The 21,621-nt window shown below is 50.5% G+C and overlaps 1 protein-coding gene across 1 annotated transcript; it reads left to right on the forward strand.

The window, feature by feature from the left end:
* The first annotated feature begins 596 nt into the window (after positions 1–596).
* On the forward strand, positions 597–21,257 carry lrrc1 (leucine rich repeat containing 1). The gene is made up of 14 exons (XM_086180444.1): positions 597–1,164; positions 9,138–9,255; positions 9,601–9,679; positions 11,221–11,310; positions 13,481–13,537; positions 13,682–13,745; positions 14,981–15,055; positions 15,379–15,523; positions 15,736–15,854; positions 16,075–16,158; positions 17,315–17,430; positions 18,025–18,197; positions 19,032–19,171; positions 20,135–21,257. Exons 1-14 carry the CDS (start codon positions 1,006–1,008, stop codon positions 20,291–20,293), a joined length of 1,578 nt encoding a protein of 525 aa, XP_086036570.1. The 5' UTR covers positions 597–1,005; the 3' UTR covers positions 20,294–21,257.
* Positions 21,258–21,621: the final 364 nt, after the last annotated feature.

Here is a 21,621-nt window from a genome sequence, read left to right on the forward strand (position 1 = left end):
GTGGATCATGTGACTGACCACGATGAACGGTGATGATTTCGGCTGAGCCTGAAACAATTAATGCATCTCCTTGACTTGAACTTCGCTGTTGGCCTTTTCTGATTCTGATTCTGATTCTGATTTGATTTCAGAAAATTCAGCAGCTTGAATATTTGCTTATTTTCGTTTTCAGAGTTAATTTTAGTTCCCAGTCACCGATTCATCAGTCAGACACATTTTACCTCTTTTTTTAAGTTTTAAAAAAAAAGAAATTAAACCCATTTCAGCCTTTCTTGGTCTAAAGGAAATTGCATGAGTATTTACACAGCAGCACAAATACTACAGTACTCTCAGTCCACGCCTGATGATGCAACTCTGGTTTGGGATAATAAATCGGGAGACGATCTTCAACTTTTGCGGGTCCAGATGTTGGAGGTGAAGTTTGGGGGCGGGGGGTCGTGGTTTGTTTTTTTCTCCTAAAAATAAACTCCAAACATGGAGGAGCGGAGTGGTGGCCGCGGGTGTCACGGCGGGGGAGGGCGGGCACCGGCCAGCAGCAGCAGCAGCCCGCCCCATCCCATCATGGCGGCCGTGTGCGGGACGGAGGGAGGAGCAACCTGAGTGATGACGTAGGATTGGAATGAGGGAGTGAATGTTCCGGGTCAGAAACAGGACGGGAGAGGAAATTAACTCCGGGACGACGCGCAAAAAACCCCCGAGAATGTCGCCCTCTTCCCGGGATGTAGCCTGACTTTCCAGCGGTAGAACCAGTCACAGCGGTGGGGTCGAGCGGGGGAGCGGGCGCCTACAAAGTAACCGAAGTGAGAGACCGACGGAGAGAGATTCCCGTGTTCGCCGCGGCCGCCGGACTCGGTAACGTCCCCGCGGTCGGAGTGTCGGTGCTCGGCCACCTGTGCGCGTCGCTCGGCTCGCGTCAGGCGGTGAGTTGGTCCGCGTCCCTCTAACTGTTGCGTCCCCCCGCCTCCCTGCTTGTTTACGGGTCCGAGGCTGCCTCCGCTCCCCGTCATGTTCCACTGCATCCCCCTGTGGCGGTGCAACCGTCATGTGGAGGTGATCGATAAGCGCCACTGCTCGCTGCTCTACGTGCCCGACGAGATCTACCGCTACGGCCGGAGTTTGGAGGAGCTGCTGCTGGACGCCAACCAGCTCCGAGAGCTGCCCAAGGTGAGCGGACCCCGGTTCCCACGCGGCACCGGGGCTTGGTTGTGTGGTCACATGACAGTTGAGGTGGTTGAGAACCCAGCGGGACCCGGGGACAGGCGCCCGGAGGAGGAGGAAACCTCCCCCCTGCCTGGCTCAGGTGGCCGCCCGTGCGGGACGCTGCTTGCCCCACCTGTTGGACAGGTGCTGCCACGCGGAGGTCCGACCCCGTGACCCCGCTCGTGCTGGTGTTCACCCAGTAGTTGTGAGTTCTTCAATACGTCAGCAGCACCTCACTTCCTGTTGTTGTGTTTGTTCTCCGATATTAAACCGCCTGTTGAGAGGTTCTCGAAAATGTCGGAGCTGCGCAATCGATTAAATGTGATGATCAGAAATAAAACATGGCGGAGAACACCATTCCAGTCACGGGGGATTTTACAGGCTTCAGGGGCCTCGGGGGACCCGCACAGCCTCAACCAGCCCCGTGTTTACGCCTCTCCTGGTCCAGCATTTCTATTTATGTTTAAGCCAAATGATCATAATCCTAATAATTGCTGTGTCGTCCAGAAAAAAACCAGCCCACCGGTGACACGTCAGGTTCTACCACCAGGGGACGTCACACTGGTGACCCGGTCACCTAGGAATAGCTGTCATGGTGGAGCCAGACGGCAGGACAGAACTGGAGTGGTGTTTTGGTTCTGTAGCAGTATCCCGTCCACTTTTGAAGCTAAACTGGTTTTGGTTTCCAGTCCCTGAACTCTTGTAATGCAGAGACTCAGCAGAGGAAATGACCTGCTAGGTGTGGTGGCTGTTACCTGGTGAGCAGGTGTCTGAGCTGTGAGTGGCAGCACAGACGCCGCTAAAGCTCCACCAGCTTCATCAGAACCCGAGACAGTTCTACTTTCACTGAAGTGAAGTCTTTTCTACCTGGGAAAGCTGCAGGTTGATAAAAACGACCACATTTCAACTTTTATCAGTCGAGAAAAACCTGCATTTAAAAGCTAATAAAAACTAGCAAAGGCAACCTGCCGTACAGGTGGCTGGCGAGGAGCTCCTCCACGCCGAGTGTTCGTGCGCTGACTTGAACCTAAATCCAAACCAGACCTGAACGCTGGCATGGCCACGTCTCCAAGCACCATCATCTCTCGCCTTGTGTGTGTGTGTGTGTGAGAGAGAGAGAGAGAGGTGGGAGGGAGGTTGGTCCCTGCAACAGAACTTGAGTTCTGTTCAGGATGGGGTTTTACAGCTGTTGGTGCGGTTGATAGAGTGGTGGCTGGAGATGAAGCTGAGGTTGTCGTTGGATTATCATGGATGCTGTTAACATTTAGCTGCACTGTTCCACCGAGGGAACAAAGAGAACAAAGTGGGTTTTTTTGGCTTGTGTGTGGAAATGTGTGGGAACAGATGGAGGTAGCAACCGTTAGCTCCCACGGCGGCGCGGCTTCATCTGCTCAGAGGAGGACTGACAGGACAAAGATGGCTTTGTGGGCTTTTGTCATCGCCCTGTTGAAGTGTTTTCTCATGAAGTCAGAAAGAACCTGAGCTGGAGAACTCACAAGCACATGGTGGAACACAACACCTGAGAAACAAAGTACTAGCAAAGTCTGTGTGTACGCCATAGCCGCAGATGTGGCGGCGGGCAGGTGTACCATCATTGTCATGACAATGGAGGCGTGGCTGTACTCAGCTGGCAGGTATTCAGAGCATGTTTAGGGATGGAGGGCTGGTTATGTGCAGGCGGACAACAGAAACTGTCTATCAGTGTCTTTGGCATGTCAATAATGTCATCGACGCACGCTCGCCATGCTCGGCATGCACCGGTGAAGCCAGGAATCGTCTAACTGGATCAGCCGTCAGCCATCAGTCCAGTTCTTACCATGTGACCCCCCAGCTTGTTGACTACAGAAGTGCTTCCTTTATTCATGTGTTGACAAACCCCGCCCCCCTGGGACATGTTGCAAGTCAATCATTTCAGCCAATATACACACACACACACACACACACACACACACACAATCATATCTCCCTGATGAAGCAGCAGCTTGTTTTTAACAAGATGAGGCACGTTTGGCGAGGAGAGGCCGACCAGCCAGCCGTCTGCTCTACTTCCTTCGAAGTTGAAGTTCTCACTGGGTGTCGTTCTGCTTTCAACATCCGACCCCCCGGACACTTTCGTTAGCTTAGCAAGGAGCTGCCAAACCAGCGGAGGAGCAGAATCTGAATGTCAGGAGATGCCGTGGTGGGCCGGCCTGCCGGTCCGGTTCTCTTGCTGCTGAGTGTCCTGTTTGTTGGTTAAACAAAACCTGCAATTTAAATGTGGGTGGGAAGTGTAAGCATAGCTTTGTCTCCAGCTGGGGGGGTTAATGCACAGACACCCCCCCCCCCCCCAAAAAGTTGGTGTCATGAACAGGAAGTCAGAGTGCAGTTTGTTCCAGTAAATTCACGTGTATCTGGGAGCAACGGGAATCGTGGGCGGGGCTTGTTGCAGGTTCTGATTTGTGTTGATGTGAGTCTGCGGCGCTGCAGCTCCTGCGTGGTGGGACTGAGCCGGCTGCTGCTGGTCAGCACCCTGCTAATGAAGATGGATACATAATTTAATCACGCGCTTCTTCAGATTTTCCAAATATTATCAGACCAAATACAGAACAGTGGCGGTTTGGTGGGTTTGTGTGGCGCCCAGGCCGCCGCAGCCGTCATCCAGCTGCCGCTGTGTTGTTGTAGAGCAAATGTTCTCCTCTGACGTGAAGATTAACAGATAAATTAATCACGCGGCTCCTCTAAGACCCTCCAAATCTTATTGCACTCACATAAAGGATGCACAATAACATCAGCATGAATCCGGTGCAGTAAAACTAGATTTTTGAAGTATTTGGCGTCTTTCAAGAGATGAGTGAACACTTTAACACCAGGATTAAAGCGAGGACCTTCATCTCCGGGGATTTCGGTCCTGAATGCTGTTCAGGCTTTTTGAAATAAATCTTGTGATTGTTCGATGTCCTCCTCTTCAGCGGACCTGTTCAGATCAGGCTGCTCACGTACAAACCAGTGCGTGTCTGTATTCTCCTCCCCTTTTATTCACATTTTTAAACGCAGGTCTGGCCGGCCGTCGCCAGGGTCCCCGGTTGCGTCACCTGACTGTAAATAGACTGGGGAAGTCTGTGGCTGAGCCTCTCAAACACCTTTACTGAGGTGGGCTCACAGACGCAGGCCTGCAGCAGCTGCGCCCTCCGCAGGATCTCCACTGTGTTGGTTTTATTGGTGTCATCTGTGGCTGTTGTGCCGGGTTCCACCGAGAAGTGAGTCTGACGGTGACGCGCTGCACGATAACCTATTAACTCTCCCACTTGGCGGCGAGCGGACGGTGCTGAAGGTGAAACTGCAGCTTCAAACATTGACCCGGGAGGGGGAGAATGGTTAACGCAGGCTTGACTCAGCCTGTTTTGGTTTTCATGTGTCATGGATGGGTAGTTTGGGGCGTGGAGCTGCTGAATGACAGGGAGAACAGGAAGAACCGGTTCTGATACGAGACCCGCGAATTTACAAGCTGGAGGGGTGATGGGTATTAAAGCTGTGTTGCTCCTTGTGTCTTTATTGTCTTGGAGGGGATTATAATCTGGGTTTGATGTGGATGATCTGGTGGAGATGTGATGACCCCCCTGTGGGGCCGCGTGAGAGGGACCAACCTGTTGGCTCAGCTTTTCTCAGTGAATGTGGAATTAATACTCAAATAAATGTCGCCAAGTTTGTGTCTCGCGTCCCTCGGGAGCCGGAGGACTGCGGTGGCTGGGACGTCTCCGCCTGGAGTCTCGTGTGCGTTGTGTTTTAGGGTGGAGTTTGACTTTTGGACTCTTTATTCACTGTGCTGACTGAAACTCCACATCACCAGAATGAACTCCTGGTGTCTGAATGCAGTTTACAGATAGAATCTGTTGCCCTGTTTTTTTTACAACTGATAAAAACACACTGCAGGTGAGAGAAATGGAGGAAGTTCCCCCACCAGTTAGGAGGTAACATTTACATCAGATGAAGAGATGGACCTGGGACACACACACACACACACACACACACACCTGTCACCTGCCCAGCACAGGTAACTAGCAGTAACTGTGGGTACATCTTATTTTATTCAGTGTCCAGGTTGCCCTCAGCGCTGCTTTGTTACGCTAATGATGCTGCAGCTCAGTTAGTTAGCTTAGTTAGCTGCACGTTCACTACCCGCGGTGTCTCGTTAGCCGTGAGCCTCCGACTCTGCTGGAAGCAAAACACACAGGTGGAACTGTGAGTTCCAGCAAGGAAACGACCGCAGCTGTTCAGAACTGTAGGTTTGACTTTACTAATGCTCCTTAAATCCGTCTGATGAACTGAAGGGGTTGACGTCAGGCTCGTGGCGGCGGAGTTACACAATCAGTGAATTCCTGAGCACCGTGTAAAACAAACTTGTAAAACCGGTAGCTGTGTCCGACCGACGGGGCTTTGCTGTCTTTCTACATGAGAGGCATAAATGAATCCCAGGCTTGTTCAGGTGCTGTGGCCGGAACACAAACACCAGCATTTTCTCCGGTGCTCTCCCTATCAGTGCTGGTCTCTTCTTTATGAATACGCAGCCTCGGCACCATGTTGGCTGCACGCTGTCGTCCGAGTTCTGCTCATACATTTGCTCACTAGAAGGAACTTCCTGGCTACACCTCTCAATGGCGGTGCCGCGGCTCCCTGCAGGTGTCAGAGGAGCTCATTCTGGTGAGGAATCTCAGGTTTCACTACAAGCTATCATGAAACTCAGGAGGTGTTGAGTTCGCTTTTGTTTCCTGCTTCAGTACGTCAGAACTGCTGATGCGAAAAATGTCTTCAGAGGAGTAGGACTGGTTTAGGTGAACGCTGCCACCGTTCACTCACACGCCACTCACCTGTGTGTGTGGGTGTGAGTGTGTGTGGGTGTGATTTGACAGACAAAGTGAGACCAGACTCCTTATAATTTGAATCAGTCTCCCACTTGTGAGGGCCTTTGCCTCGAGCTCATGGACAGAAAGATGAAGTCCAAGAAAACTAGAGGACTGCTGATGTATCATGAAATGGACAGGTGTCAGTGGTAGTACAGGTGTCTGAGTGGTAGTTCAGGTGTCAGAGTGGTAGTTCAGGTGTCAGAGAGGTAGTTCAGGTGTCAGTGGTTGTTCAGGTGTCAGAGTGGTAGTTCAGGTGTCAGAGTGGTAGTTCAGGTGTCAGTGGTTGTTCAGGTGTCAGAGTGGTAGTACAGGTGTCTGAGTGGTAGTTCAGGTGTCAGTGGTTGTTCAGGTGTCAGTGGTTGTTCAGGTGTCAGAGTGGTAGTTCAGGTGTCAGTGGTAGTTCAGGTGTCAGTGGTTGTTCAGGTGTCAGTGGTTGTTCAGGTGTCAGTGGTTGTTCAGGTGTCAGAGTGGTAGTTCAGGTGTCAGTGGTTGTTCAGGTGTCAGTGGTAGTTCAGGTGTCAGTGTAGTAGTTCAGGTGTCTGAGTGGTAGTTCAGGTGTCAGAGTGGTAGTTCAGGTGTCAGTGTAGTAGTTCAGGTGTCTGAGTGGTAGTTCAGGTGTCTGAGTGGTAGTTCAGGTGTCAGAGTGGTAGTTCAGGTGTCTGAGTGGTAGTACAGGTGTCAGAGTGGTAGTACAGGTGTCAGGGTGGTAGTACAGGTGTCAGAGTGGTAGTTCAGGTGTCAGAGTGGTAGTTCAGGTGTCTGAGTGGTAGTTTAGGTGTCAGAGTGGTAGTACAGGTGTCAGAGTGGTAGTACAGGTGTCAGGGTGGTAGTTCAGGTGTCAGAGTGGTAGTACAGGTGTCAGAGTGGTAGTACAGGTGTCAGGGTGGTAGTACAGGTGTCAGGGTGGTAGTTCAGGTGTCAGAGTGGTAGTACAGGTGTCAGTGGTAGTTCAGGTGTCTGAGTGGTAGTTCAGGTGTCTGAGTGGTAGTTCAGGTGTCAGAGTGGTAGTACAGGCGTCAGGGTGGTAGTACAGGTGTCAGGGTGGTAGTTCAGGTGTCAGAGTGGTAGTACAGTTACATGTTACTGATGGGCGAGCCGTCATATCGAGCCAGATCAGGGTTGGAATATTAAAAGTTTCTTTGTTCACATTAAAACCTTAAATGAGCCTGAAGCTCCACCCACCAGGCAAGACGCCGCTTGCTGCTGTTGTCAAGTTTGTGCTTGTGATTAGAAGTTTGTGCGTTTAAGTGTTCAAGCTGTATTTCTCTTTCTGGGAGGTTGAACGAACAAACAGGGCTCTACTGGGTGAAACACCCCCCACCATGCCGGTTTGTACTGGTCAGAATGGTTTACAGACTGGTTCAGTGTGGGACAGAGATAAAAATTCATGTTGCATAAAAGCCGAAGAGGCCCGAACAAATGTTGAAATGAAATGGTTTAATATGTTGTAGAGCAGGTGAAGAACTACGTCGGTTCAGTGTGGCATCTTCACCGTTTAGCTGGTCTTTGTGCGTGCGTGTGTGTGCGTGCGTGCGTGCGTGTGCGTGCGTGTGTGTGCGTGCGTGTGTGTTTGGTATTGCATGATCAGGAAACAAACCTTGTTCCATTTTAGGACAACCCTGTTCATTTTGCTTCATACGAGGCTTTTAAAAACAGGGAGCACAGCAACACACACACACACACACACACACACACACACACACATCAACATGGTGTTCGTTCGTTCCATGAGAGGTGCATTAATTCCCGTCTCGGCAGCTTCCTGGTGCTGGCGTTCACCCGTCGTTGAAATGTGCCACAATAATCCAAGTCCTGGTCGTTGTTGCCGTCCAGGGTTTCCTCCGACTTGGTGGAATGAGGCTGTGGGTCACATTTTAACAATTCAACTGACAACAGTCGCCTTAACTTGTAAGTGGTTGGTTAACTGGTTACCGTGGAGACGGCCACTAGCTGTTGGCCGGTCGAGTATGTCGACTGACTGGTTTGAGTAGCGTTAACGGCGGCGACTTGACATCCTGCACCAGACGCTGGCGTTTCTCAGCAGACTGAAGGATGACGACGATTTTTCAGAATGAAATTTATGATGACATGAAAATAAGCGTTCACCTCGGTACCGAGTCCAGGCCACCGTATTCATGAGGTAATCAACAGTCGGCTCTGACCTGAAAGTCCCTTTTTATGAGCAAAGTGACCGCACCAGCTGGACCTTTGGCTCCAGCGTGTTTACCAGCCTCCTAAAGCCCTCGTTCCTCCTCCCATGGTGGGGGTGATGATTTGCCAAAATACCAAAATGCCTCCATGTGTGATTTAAAACCAGCAGGGGAACCCATGGCTCCCACGCGTTACCCCTCTGTTCTCAGTCGCCTCTCTGTTGTCGGGTACGCGACCCGCTGTTCCGGACCGTTGGTAAAAATCCAAAAGCTTCGCCATGGACGTTTTCCTGCTTGTGAAATTGAAACTTTTCGTATTTGCATGGATGTTGATTCACTTTGTGCTCAGCCACACTGAAACTACTTCACCTTACAGGTTTTATTAAAACAGCCTTTACTTGGGTACCGCAGCTCCGTCAGGCAGGCAGCCGGTGTGCGCCTGCACCCTCAGGCTGGATGAAGTCGCTTCTCCTCCTGCTGGTTGTTCAGTCCGCTTCTGTTTGGACGTCTTCAGTGTGGAGGAACATTTGTTCTATGACAGAACTAACAGGTTGTGCGTCTGGAGCCTTGAGAAGAGCGACAGGCGCGCTGAGAAGAGCAGCGTCGCCAAACCAGAGCTCAAAACTCTTCAGGGTTCAGAATTGCTGCCTCACAACTCCTTCTTTTTAAACCAAATAAATTTGTGATGCTCGTATTGTGGAATTCTGCTGATGTTCAATAAAGGATCTTGGCTGAAAGCTGCTGCCGACACCGATGTTTGTTTTTGTGGATTTTGTGTGCAGGTTGTGTTTGCCGCTGCCATCAGAGAAAGCCAGTTCATAGGCAGACGTCCCAGTGCGTCGACCAGTACTGATACTGGGCAGATAAACAGGTGCATCGCTCATACGTGTTTCTGTTTACCTTCCAGCCGTTTTTCCAGCTGGTGAAACTACGAAAGCTGGGCTTGAGTGACAACGAGATCCGGAGACTTTCACCTGAAATCGCCAACTTCATGCAGCTGGTCGAACTGGATGTGTCGCGAAATGGTACGAAACGTAGAGGAGACAAAGTGGAAACTGACGAGACGCAGTTTGCCTGCGTGTAGTCGTGATAGAAAGATGAGAATAACCTCAGATCTTCTTTAAGCTGAATGTGTGAAATCAGATGTGCTGCATTAATGAAACGGCTTCATCCAAAATGTTTGCTTTTGATCAGCAGCGTAACTGCTGGTGTGTGCTTCTGTGTCTCAGGTTGGACAGTACTTTATACTGGAGTACTTTATACTACAGTACTGTATACTACATGCTTTCTGTGCATCATGTGCAGATGAGAGGTATTTGAAATAAGTCAGAACACATTTTAAGAATATGTTTCTTCTTTATCCTCTTCAGATATCATTGCAATTCCAGAGAGCATTTCGTACTGCAAAGCCCTCCAAGTGGCAGACTTCAGTGGGAACCCTCTCACAAGGTAGCTGCAGAAATCCTCTTGGTTCTCTTTAGAACCTGAAAACACTCAGCAGCCATGGCTGCAGCCGTGTGTTCCGCGCTGGATTGATCTTGGGTCAGACTGATGGCAGCCTAATTAAACAGCCGTATGAATCCTTAATGAAACGACACAAACAGGAAGTGCTTCTTCAGTGACTCGTGAGTGGACCGGGTCTTACATTCCTGCTGTCCCTCAGGTATCGACACTCATACTCGCTCTGTGTATGATGAGCCTCTCAAATAGAGCCTCGAGGTGACGGAGCGTCACAAAGGGGTTGAGGTTCAATACTTTTTAAGTACACACGCACACAGCTCTTTTTCCACAGTTGTAACCTAATTGTTCACATCAGTTGCAGTTCATTAGTGAAAGTCTGCTTCACAAAGACGATGCGTCACTGTTGTGTCAGCAGGATCAAGGCCGTGTGTATTCTACACACACACTCACACTCACACTCATATTCAGATGTTTACTCATGTGTTTTCGGTGGTGAGGGACCGGCACCGCTTGCCGTTGCCTTTCCTTCTCCCCACATCATCCCTCTGAAATCACACGGTGGTTTTCCTCCCTGGTGGTCAGGTTGAGGATGCTGAAATGCGAAGTGCAGACCTCAGAGGAAGCACTGATGTCTTTGTGGACGCATTAGTTTGTTGTTGTTATGGAGCAAAGTCTGACCGCAGCTAGCAGCAAGTAGCCTCAGCTGGCCAGTTTGAAATATTAAAGAGGATAATGACACAAACTTGGCTAAAGCTGTCTAATAGTTTAGAACAAACAGAGGATCTTGGAGGAAAGAGGATTGAGGCTGAATGTTCTCCTCCCTCAGGAGAGCAGAGCTGCTGGCAGCCGCTAGCCATTAGCCGCTAGCCATTAGCCGCTAGCCATTAGCCGCTAGCCGTTATCATGGTTGGAGCTGCTCATGAATGCTGATTCACAACCTGTCAGGAGTTTACTTTTGAGCCACTTTCCTGAGATGGAAGTCCGGGTGACTAACAGCTGACGGCATTATTAGCATAAACACACAGGAGAAGCAAACACTTCGCCTGTACTTGCACACGCCGATGATCGGCGGCTCAGACTTTTACCTCCGGCTGTAACACTCCTGTCCCCCGCTACAACTTCCATTCGAGAGTAGAAGAAATAATAAATGTTGCTGCAACACTTGGAGAGGGAGACGATTCTCCGGTAAGATCCAGCCCGTCGGCCTGCCCGTGGCTGTCGCCGTCTGTCCTGGCTTGCATCAGCGTGGGCGGGGGGAGGCTCGCCCTCTGTCACATGATGATTTTCCCAGCCAGAAGTCTAATGGTTCCCCTCTCTTGATAAACTGCTGATGACTCATACGCTGTCTGTGGCGCATGTCGATCGCATGATCAGCAACAACGCATCTGTGCAACAATCCAATCTTAAAGTGGAAGCCTTTTGTGATAGAAAAGGCAAAGCAGAGGTGCATGGAGTTCCTGAGCGTCAGGGTGAGGAAACCCTGCACGCCACTGCTGCCTCTCACCCTCCTCTCTCTCCTGTTCTTCCAGGCTACCTGAAAGCTTCCCCGAGCTACGGAATCTAACATGCCTTTCCATCAATGACATCTCGTTGCAAGTTCTTCCAGATAACATCGGGAAGTAAGTGCACGCACCGCTGACGTTCCTCCCTCTGGCGGATCGTCTCTGCTGCTCTGGTTCATCTGACACGGTCTCAGAAAACTAGAACATTGTTCCGCTCGTTCTTTGTGTCTCTGTAGTGAGGGAACGCCAAGAGTTCTTGGCTGCATCCTGAAGACCATGAAGTCTCCCTTCTTGTTGCCCTCAGTTGTAATTGGATGTAATAACAGAACGATGTGCTTCTTAGGTCAAGTTGCCACGAGGGATGTTTTAATAGAAATATGGATTTAGAGAGAAAATCTTTAACTCAGTTCAGAAACTCTTTTAATGTCTCGATAATTGAAGTTCTTTCTCTGGAGCTTTCATCCCAGTTCCTCTTTATCATGCATTTTAGAAGGAATTCTGATTTTGAGGACCACAGTGAAAATCCCACTGTTGTATAACAGAACATTTCAGTGATTGATGTTGTGCTTCCATGATTAGTTTTAGTTTTGAGGCAGATTAGTTTGTTTTAATGACTAAATAACGTCTCGGCTCGTCTCAAAGAAAGACAGCTGGCTCACTTCCCTCTCAGGCGCGGTGGGGCGGATAAAAACCTGCATCTATGAATCGAAAAATACTCCCAGTTATTTTACGAGTTACTCTCTACCACCTGGAGACTCACGAGAACCGAGTAGAACCTCTCGAATCTAGAATGCATGTTCACGTCCTTCTAATCCTTAATGACGTAAAATCAACGTCAAACACATACTAAGAGAATCCAGTTGCTTTGAGCTGAGTTTGACAGTGGAAGTGCCAACAAGCAGAATGTTGTCATGATTGAAAGTCAGTAAGAAGTCGGTATGAACCGTTGACACTAACCTGCCAGTGGAACACTCGCACGTCAACGTCAACGTCACGTGCAGCCTGCTAGAAACGAGGCGGGAGGTGTCCGAGGTTTCTGACTCCTATTGGATGACGTTTGCTGAGTGACATCTGGTAAATCAGTGGAAGCTGGTAAACTCACGACCATCGGCTGTGACACGGCGGCGCGGGTTAGTAATGAATTAATTAATCTGATGTTCACTCCGGAGGTTCATCCAGTTACACCTGTTGATCCGTTTTGGGTCAGAAGTCTTTGTGTGTCACATGTGCGATTGCGTCAACATGGAGCATGAGTCCAGCAGGGGTGTGTGTGTGTGTGTGTTTCCCATTATTTTCACCCTCGTTCAGTCTCTTATCTTTATGACGTGAACCGTTTTCCCATCAACACACGGATCTCTCCACACCGTCTTCCTGATGGGACGGCGTGTTCTCCACATACGACCCGTAGAAGCCGGCTGTGACTCGCCGCCGGGGTCCGGAGGCTGATGCATTATTTCAGGAGATGCGTGTTCCAGCCACGGCCTGACTGATGGGGGCGGCACCAGGATGTCTTCTCAGAAACCCGAGACACCTGATGACTAAAGACCCGTATCTGATGCTGTCTGACCGTCTGCCTCCGCCGGGATGAAGGAAAACATTCACAGCCACACAAGATTCAATCATTCAGTGTGTGTGTGTGTGTGTGTGTGTGTGTGTGTGTGTGTGTGTGTGTGTGTGTGTGTGTGTGTGTGTGTGTGCGTGCGTGTGTGTGTTCTTGAGCCTCGTCTAAGGAGAGTTTCTGACACTGGTCTGACAGACGATGAAGTTTAACAGCCCAGTAAAAGTTGTGTAATATTTGTTAAAGGCAAAATGTGTGAAAACTCTGTTTAAAGACGGACCATCGTAGGAAAACGTGTCTGACCTCTGCGCTGCAAAGCTCCCTCAGCTGGCATCTCACTTCAGATAAACTCACTTATTTTCTTCCAAGTGGCTCAGCCCTGAACTTTGGTCAGCGTCGGCCACCTCAACACGTTGCTCTTCCCTTAAGTTTGCAGCGCTTGTTTATGCTGCTGCAATTTTGTGGCGGTGATAAGACTTGACACACCTCCGAAGAACTTCCTGTTCCCAGATATCTGATAACAAGCACGTCCTGAACTGTAAACGTGGCTCTGGTGTGGTGTCCCCTTCGTTCCTGGAGGCATCGCCGAGGTGCCGGAGGTGGTTTAAGATCCGACCGTGAAGAGCACAGACATTAACGTCAACGTGAAAGCATCTCGGTACATGAAGTAAAACTGCGGCGTTCACCGTCAGGAACTCCTTGTCATCCTTCCCTCCATTCTCATTCCAGCCTCTCCAACTTGGTGTCGCTAGAGCTGAGAGAAAATCTCCTGACATTCCTGCCAGAGTGAGTAGCAGCCGAGTCGTTCAGATACGTCCTTCCTAGTGTCTCAACTCTTAAAGTGTGTAATCAGTGGATGTGTTTCACTTTCCAGGCCCTGATGTGCGGTGAGTGTGTGTGTTCTCACGGTGTCTCTGCTGTCACCCACAGGTCGCTGTCACTGCTTCAGAGGCTGGAAGAACTCGACCTGGGCAATAATGAGCTCTACAGCCTGGTAGGTTCCTCTGGATGCTGGAGAACGATTTTATCCCCGCCACATAGCTACGATACGCAGCGAGGAACTTTTCCCATTTCCTTGCTCTCATCATGTTGTGTAGATTAGCATTCCTCAAGAACAGCTTCCACCTCTTATCACGCAGCCGACGATGACCATCTGCTTCCAGCCCAGCTTTTAACTTGTAATCTTACATGAGCGCTCAGCCAGCAGAGAGCTGAGGCTGCTGGCGGCCTCCTGCACTCCTGCCAACGGTGCATAGTGGAATATTACTGGATTTTTGATACTCAGTATAACAACTTTATCTCTGCAGCACATTTAAAAACAGAAGTTCACAAAGTAGCTGGAAGCTCAGGGACAGAAATCCACAGTGACAGACAACAGAAAAACAACGGTGACACGTGGCGTCGGTGGAGAAGTTCCCAAACAATAAAGGTCGGACAAAAGAGAAACAAGAGAACGACAAGGAAATCACATGAGACAATAAAAGGACAGCAGACCACATGGCCTCAGTTGGTGCATAGAAAAAAAGGGTAAAGAAAGATAGAGGAAAGAAGTAGAAGAGTTCAAGGAAAAAGCACGTCTGTAAAAGTGGGATTAAAGAGGTGGTTTCAAAGAAGTTACCGATTCTGCACCCTACTTGGGAGGTCATTCTGGTCCAGACCAGTCTGGGTAGACCAGAAGAACCCATCTGAGGATCCCAGTGGGCAAGCGGGTTCATGTGGTGTCGACATTTCAACTGTTGGGGCTGCTGGAGGGGTCGATAAAATCTCAACATCAATTCCTAAACAGACAGCGAAGGGAAGCCTGGCCTGTTGGCAGGGACGGTTCCTAGGTGGTGGAAGCCTTCTGACACCTGAGCCAATGAGAGCGCTGAGTCAACAATGACCCTAAATATGTTGGCTGCCGGCTGGCTGCCGGCTGGCTGCCGGCTGGCTGCCGGCTGGCTGACGGCTGGCTGCCGGCTGGCTGCCGGCTGGCTGCCGGCTGGCTGCCGGCTGGCTGCCGGAGGACAAGGGGTCGACGGTGCTCTCAAACAGGCTGATTTGTGAGTTGGGTTGTTGATGAGGATGATTTCAGGTTTGAGTTTCAGACATCGTGAGCAGCTGTGATGTCACGACCCTGACGTCCGCTGATGTCATGCCGTCTGCTGCAGAATCGCGTGTCTCACTCCTGTTTTTCTGTTGTTGTTTGTGTCTCTTTCTCTTCATGCTCTCGCTCTCGGCCCCACGTAGCCAGAGACAATAGGCTGCCTTGTCAGTCTAAAGGACTTGTGGCTGGATGGAAACCAGTTGGCTGAAGTACCTGCAGTAAGCTCATCATCTCTTTATGAATATACGTAGTACTTCTTGGTCCTCCGCTACCGCGTAGAACCCCTGTGGATGGTAAAGGTGTAGTATGTAACATTCCAGTGTTAAAATGACTCAACTTATGATGGTGTTTTTGTTGAGTTGTGTTGTGAACGTGTTCAGATGTTAAGGTGTGTATTTGTGTGTTAAACCAAGTAAAAGTACATATTGAGTTGGCAGTGTAAAAGTATGTGGTAGTGGTTTCTTCTCTTAATTCCAACATGCGGTATTTTGTGTCACGTGTTGTTGTTTTTTTCTCTCCACAACTCTGCTGCGAACTGAAGGAGATGGGCAGCATGAAAAGCCTGTTGTGTCTGGATGTCTCTGAAAACAAACTGGAGCGACTTCCAGAGGAGCTGGGAGGACTGGTGGAGCTCACTGACCTGCTGGTGTCCCAGAACCTCATCGACGCTCTACCAGAGAGCACCGGTAATTGCCTGTCCCGCTCTCGACTTCTAGAAAATGTGACTTGATCTTTGAATTTCTCCTACAAGAGTTCATTTGCACGTTCATGGACTAAAGCGGCCCTGACTCGGCGCGCCAGCAGCGCGTCCTCACGTCGGTTTACGTTCTCCGCCGTTCAGCGTCATCTGTCAGACGATTCTTATGATTAACGTATCTTTTCTTTTCTTTGTCCGCAGGAAAACTGCGTAAACTCTCCATCCTGAAAGCAGATCAGAACCGGCTCTCATATCTCCCAGAGAGCATCGGGAACTGTGAGAGTCTGACTGAGCTGGTGCTCACAGAGAATCAGATCCAGGTACGATGGTTACTGTCTGGCCCAGTGGCCCCCAGTGGCCCCCAGTGGCCCCCAGTGGCCCCCAGTGGCCCCGGCCTGGTGGGGAGAAGAGTGCAGGCCCTGATTTGCATGTCCGGTCTGTTTGTTCTGGTTTATGTGTAGAAGCACGAGCGACATCTGCTTGGTTGCGTTTGATGAATAAACAGCTGGAAAAGTTGACTCTTTGATTTTATTCTTGCAGAGTTTGCCGAGAAGTATTGGAAAACTGAAGCGACTCTCCAACTTCAACTGTGACAGAAACCAGCTGACGTCTTTGCCCAAGGAGGTAACTGACATCTCCACGGCGCTTCAACGATCTAAAAAAGAGGTTTTATTGATGCTGAACGGCTCAGCGAGCAGCTCGCGTCAGCTGGTGACAGTAAACCGATCGATTCTGTTGCAGACGTCTTAACCGCAAGGCTGTTAATTATCTGTCGAAATGATCGGCGCTCTAGAAAAGGCTGTGACAGATGTGGAGCAGATGTGTGTGTCAGGTTTAGAGACCTTAGATGACCTGGAACCAGGAAGTCGGCTGAGTCAGAACTAGAACCAGTAGATGTACCACAGAAACCTTGTCCGGCTGCGCTCAGGCTGAGAGTACAAGTGTAGAGAACGCAGTAATTGTACGGTACAGCTTTACTACGGTTGTTTTGAGAGGGTTTGAAGTTCCTCGGCTGAAACGGTTGAAGGTGAATTCATGTTTGTCTCAACAAAGCTCCCACTTGTGGCGTCGTGTCCCTCAGTCCTCAGCTGAGTGCCTCCATTGTGTGTGTATGTGACATTGTGGTCCAACCTCTGGTCCGCTGAAGTGACGGTCGCCCGCCTCCAAGGCCTCTTTAGACGGCGCACAATGCCTCTGTGTCCTAATGAAGCCGAGGCTGCAGGGGAAATCACAACACTCGCGGCGGGCAGAGCGACTCCATGGTGTCACGCTTGTCTCAAACCACCATTGCATGACATCTCTGACCATCGCATTTGACCTCTGACCCAGTTATTGATCGGTGCCTCGCTGGGCTGCTTGACCACTGGCCCTGGTGTATTGATCCTGCTGATGATCGGGGGGGTGTTTGACGACCATCAGATCACGTCAGGACGCGGCCCCCTGCTGTCTTGGTGTAATTAACACTTATAATATTTACTTGTGGAAATGATGAGCTTAACCTGCTCCCTTTAACAGGCCGCCGCCGCCGCCGCCGCTGCCACCGCCGTGCCCGTGTGCTGCTGGGGATTGAGCAGATTAATAGATTACAGCTGCAGTTCAGCTGGCCCATCAAGGCTCTGCTTTGTTGGCCTCTAAGCCTAATTGTTCCTAATTTTAGTTCCCTCTGCTCCGTCACATGACATTTAACTCTTCTGACTCGGACTTCTCCCGTTCTTGGACAAACCCCCAATCCGCTCAGGAGGGTTTCTCATGTTCTCCCATGTTCTCTTGTGTCGTCTAGATCGGAGGCTGCAGCGGCCTGAATGTCTTCTGTGTACGAGAGAACCGGCTGACCAGGATCCCGTCAGAACTCTCCCAGGCTACAGAGCTGCACGTGTTCGACGTCTCTGGGAACAGGTGTGGACGGCTCAGACACCTCACCTCCGCGCGTCGCTCCTTCGTTTCCAAGCAGTTTTACTTCCAGTTCTACTGATTTCAGCAGTAAAAACACATACTTTTAGTTTTCAGTTGATAGTTTTAGTAAGTAAACGAAGCAAAGACGACAACAGCAGTGATATATTCAATTCATAAAAGATGAAGAACTTATTCTTAATTATCCTTGATTTGCTTAAAGACGTAACACAAACATTCCCGTGTTCACTTACAGAGTGACCATAAGCGATGACACGTTGACGACGTGCTGCCAATACCTCGTTATATTTGTTTACAACAAAAATGATGTTCCGTCTGTCTTCAGAGACGTTCCTGACCCTCGATGTTCTCTGTGATTTGTTCCTTGTCATTTTTTATCATGAAAAGCAAGCGCGGAGCCAAACACGTGATTTTAGGACTTCGTGGTATGTTTATGGCTTGTCGCGGCGGCGCATCTGGAGAACGTCCCCGCTGTCCAACAGCCGGCCAGCACAAACCCAGGTCCCGCGGGCGTGGGAGGACCTGCAGGTGAGGAGGTGATTCCAGTCTGACGCCTGTCTGTCTCCCGTCTGTGTTCAGGCTCTCCCACCTCCCCATGTCCCTCATCACGCTGCGGCTGAAGGCCTTGTGGTTGTCAGAAAACCAGTCGCAGCCGCTGCTCACCTTCCAGACCGACAAGGATCCCGTCTCAGGGGAGAAGGTGCTCACCTGCGTGCTGCTGCCTCAGCAACCCTACGAATCCGAACACAAAGGTACTGTGCAACTCTGACACCAGCAGGGCGCCCAGGAACGGTGTGGGTTTGCGAGTGCGAGGGGATCAGGGTCCCTGTGACGCGGTGCCAAGACTGTGACATTTGAGTCACGTCCCCCCTCGTCGTATTTAGTTCCCTGTCGTCTTGATGACATTATCACATGACCTGCTGGGGGAAGCACAGTGCGTTCCTCGCCCTCTGATCCCTCCCAGCAGTGTCTCTCGATGATGAGGCCCTGTAAAGCATCATGGCGTCCGCCAGATCAGAGCCGCTCCCGTCCCCTCAGGCCTTCCTTGATGATTTTTTTTTTCTGAAATGCGGTGGACTGGACAGCTAAAGAGGCTTAGCAGCGGCTGGCTCGCTTCCATTAAAAGCTCGCCCACTGTGTCTAGAGATGTGACCGGAGGACGGCGCCATCTCTGCACCGTAGAGCGCCGCCGCCGCCGCCATCGCAGCCTCCTGGAGTCAGTTGAGTATTTATGACCCCAGTATGATCCCTTCCTGTTCCTGTATTCAAGAAGAGGTGCTGGTTCCCTTCAGGATCCGTAGGCGTGCCGCTGGCTCTCCTGAGCGGAGGCGCTGCAGGCGGGGTGGGGGCGGGGCGGGAGGCGGTGTTGCTGTAAGCCTGTGACTAAGCCGGGATTTGAAACTGTGATCTGGCAGTTTGAGGCTCCTCTTATGAAAGCGATGACAGCTTTCATCTCATCAACTGGCAGGAAAACCATCACAACAACGTTTTGACTTTAGTTTGCCGAAACATTCGTTAAGCTCCGCCCCCGTCGTTCTGTTGCCGTGTGTTTCATTCATCCCACTGATATGTGTTGTCTGGGGCAGGTTCTGATAATCTGGCCCGCTGCGGAGCACTGGAGAGCCTGGTGAACGACATGGCCGACGACACGTGGGACAACAAGGCCATGAACCGGATCAGCGCCATTCACTTCCTGGATGAGGACGAGGACGAGGACGAGGAGAAGGTGAGACCCCCCGGCCTGAGGCCGCACTCCCGGCCTGGAAGTAGAGAACCGGGTTCTACCGCGTCTCTGGATTAGTGTCTCAGCCAAGTCGCACAGCAGCGATGACATCACAAACAGGCTCAGCAGAATAAATCCTTGGTACACAACCAGGATCGGACCGGTTCTCAGCAGGCGTCAGAACCAAGTACAGGAGTGTTCTCCTCCCCGTGTTCTTCTCTTCTAGTGTTCTCCTCCTCCTGTGTTCTCCTCTTCTAGTGTTCTCCTGTGTTCTCCTCCTGTGTTCTTCTCTTCTAGTGTTCTCCTCCTCCTGTGTTCTCCTCCTGTGTTCTCCTCTTCTAGTGTTCTCCTCCCCATGTTCTCCTCCTGTGTTCTCCTCCTCCTGTGTTCTCCTCCTGTGTTCTCCTCCTCCTGTGTTCTCCTTTTCCAGTGTTCTCCTCTTCTAGTGTTCTCCTCCCCGTGTTCTCCTCCCCGTGTTCTCCTCCCAGTGTTCTCCTCCCCATGTTCTCCTCCTCCAGTGTTCTCCTCTTCTAGTGTTCTCCTCCCCGTGTTCTCCTCCCAGTGTTCTCCTCCCAGTGTTCTCCTCCCCGTGTTCTCCTCCAGTGTTCTCCTCTTCTAGTGTTCTCCTCCCCGTGTTCTCCTCCCAGTGTTCTCCTCCCCGTGTTCCCCTCCTGCAGTGTTCTAGACTGAACTGTAAACGGAAACAACTCAACCACTTGTCTTCGTCTCGCCGTAGCGTTCCCGCCGTCACCTGACTCAGTTTGTTTACGCCGCCATGGTGGGGGGTGACGCCAGTGTCAGAGTCCATCTTGGATCCGCACCTGTTGAACGACATACTGTGAAACTTGATTGATGAAGGGGGTTTTGGACTGTTGCATGCTGGGATTTCATGACATCAGCTACCTGGGCTGACATCACTGGCCACCGTCAACAGCTGTTCCTCTCTCTCTCGGCTCTGTCCTGCAGGGAACCCTACTGCGGCGCGCCACGCCTCACCCAGGGGAGCTGAAGACCATGAAGAAAGTGGCTGAGAACCTTCGCAACGACCTGAACGCCGCCAAAGGCCTGGACTCCAACAAGAACGAGGTCAATAACGCTGCGGACAGAGTGACCACGTCTGTCTGACCTTTACCTCACATTGCTTTGTCTCGCCATGTCGTCCCTCCATGTCGTCCCTCACAACCCCAGCCCTTTTATTCTTTGACCTATGACCCGTGGTGCCCCCCCCCCCAAGCTCGTCTCCACTGTGCCTTCCTCTTTTATAAGCCAGTCTGCTGGGACGCTCCTCTATAAAAAGAGATTTTAAAGATTTAAGGTTTTAAATGCCAGGTTTTAACGGATCCTTGAGGAAGCTGCAGATCAGGACTCGCTCAAACCTCCGCCGGGCTCGTAGGTTTGTTCTAAGTTTAAAACACTGGGTGAACCTTCGGCGCCGGAGCGGGAGGACCTACTGATTCAGCGCCGTTGTACAGTCTCTTGTGAATATTGATACTTTTATACTTTTTGGCAGCTCAGATGTAAATAAAAATGTATAGCGAATTTCGTAATCATGTGCAGATGATAAAATTTTCTTTATTTTTAAACTTGGTACTTTTCTCCTTTTAAAAATCAAAACCAAGAATAAAGTTGATTCAGGATGTGTCGTTCAACGCGCGGCGGCGGCGCCTGCAGATCGCCTGCGCTCGATGAGTCCGTCTGATCCGGTTTTAGTTCTGCACATCAAAGGTAAACACGCAGAAATGAGGTCTTATTTATACGTGCTGTGCCCCCCCCCCCCCCCCCCCCCCCCACTACCAGAACTGTACTGGACGACCCCGGGTCGCCGAGGGCGGCGCCCCTAAAATGCGGTGGTTAGAAGTTCAATGCACTTCTCAGCTTCTCTAGACTTTGTTCCTTTCCATGGTACATAAGAACCTGTATTATTTGTTTTTACGTTGATTGACCAGGGAGCCTGGTTTCCATTGTTTAATGGTTTTTATGTTTTTAATTATTTTCTGATCCAACTGCACACGCCAGATGTCGCCGAGGCGCCGAGCCTCCGGATTTGGATGAGATTTAACCACTGATCAATAAAATGAGTTCAACACTACGCAGCATCTTTGTTGTTCCTTTGAGTTTCAACAGCCTGTTAAGTTCAAAGAGAATATCAAAGACGTCTTAATTTCCCGGAGATTAACGGATTAAAATGGAAATAAGATGCAGGGTTGGGTTTTTTTGTTGTTGTTTTGTTTTTTTTTTGTTATTTTTGTGGCAGCACCACGTTAATAAAGTCGGTCTGGACCTGTTCAGAGGCAGGGAGACACAGATGACCTTTGGTGACCCCTCCTTTGCCCGTGACGTCGCTCCAGCTGCTGCTCCTTTGCCCGGCCAGCATGCGCCGTCTTTCACTCTCCGTCCTGCATGTTGTGATGCTGCCGCATGTTTCTGTCCACGTGAGAGTGCGTTTGTGTTTC

The sequence above is a fragment of the Aulostomus chinensis genome, chromosome 16 (genome assembly GCF_037954235.1).
Source record: "Aulostomus chinensis isolate RoL2024-O1b breed Wild chromosome 16, RoL_Achi_v1.0, whole genome shotgun sequence".
Lineage (NCBI taxonomy): Eukaryota > Metazoa > Chordata > Actinopteri > Syngnathiformes > Aulostomidae > Aulostomus > Aulostomus chinensis.

Coding starts and splice junctions, on each gene's coding strand:
- lrrc1 (XM_086180444.1), top strand. CDS start 1,006: ATGTTCCACTGCATCCCCCTGTGGCGGTGCAACCGTCATGTGGAGGTG. Junction 1,165..9,137: donor AGCTCCGAGAGCTGCCCAAG/GTGAGCGGACCC, acceptor TTTACCTTCCAG/CCGTTTTTCCAGCTGGTGAA. Junction 15,056..15,378: donor AGTTGGCTGAAGTACCTGCA/GTAAGCTCATCA, acceptor TGCGAACTGAAG/GAGATGGGCAGCATGAAAAG.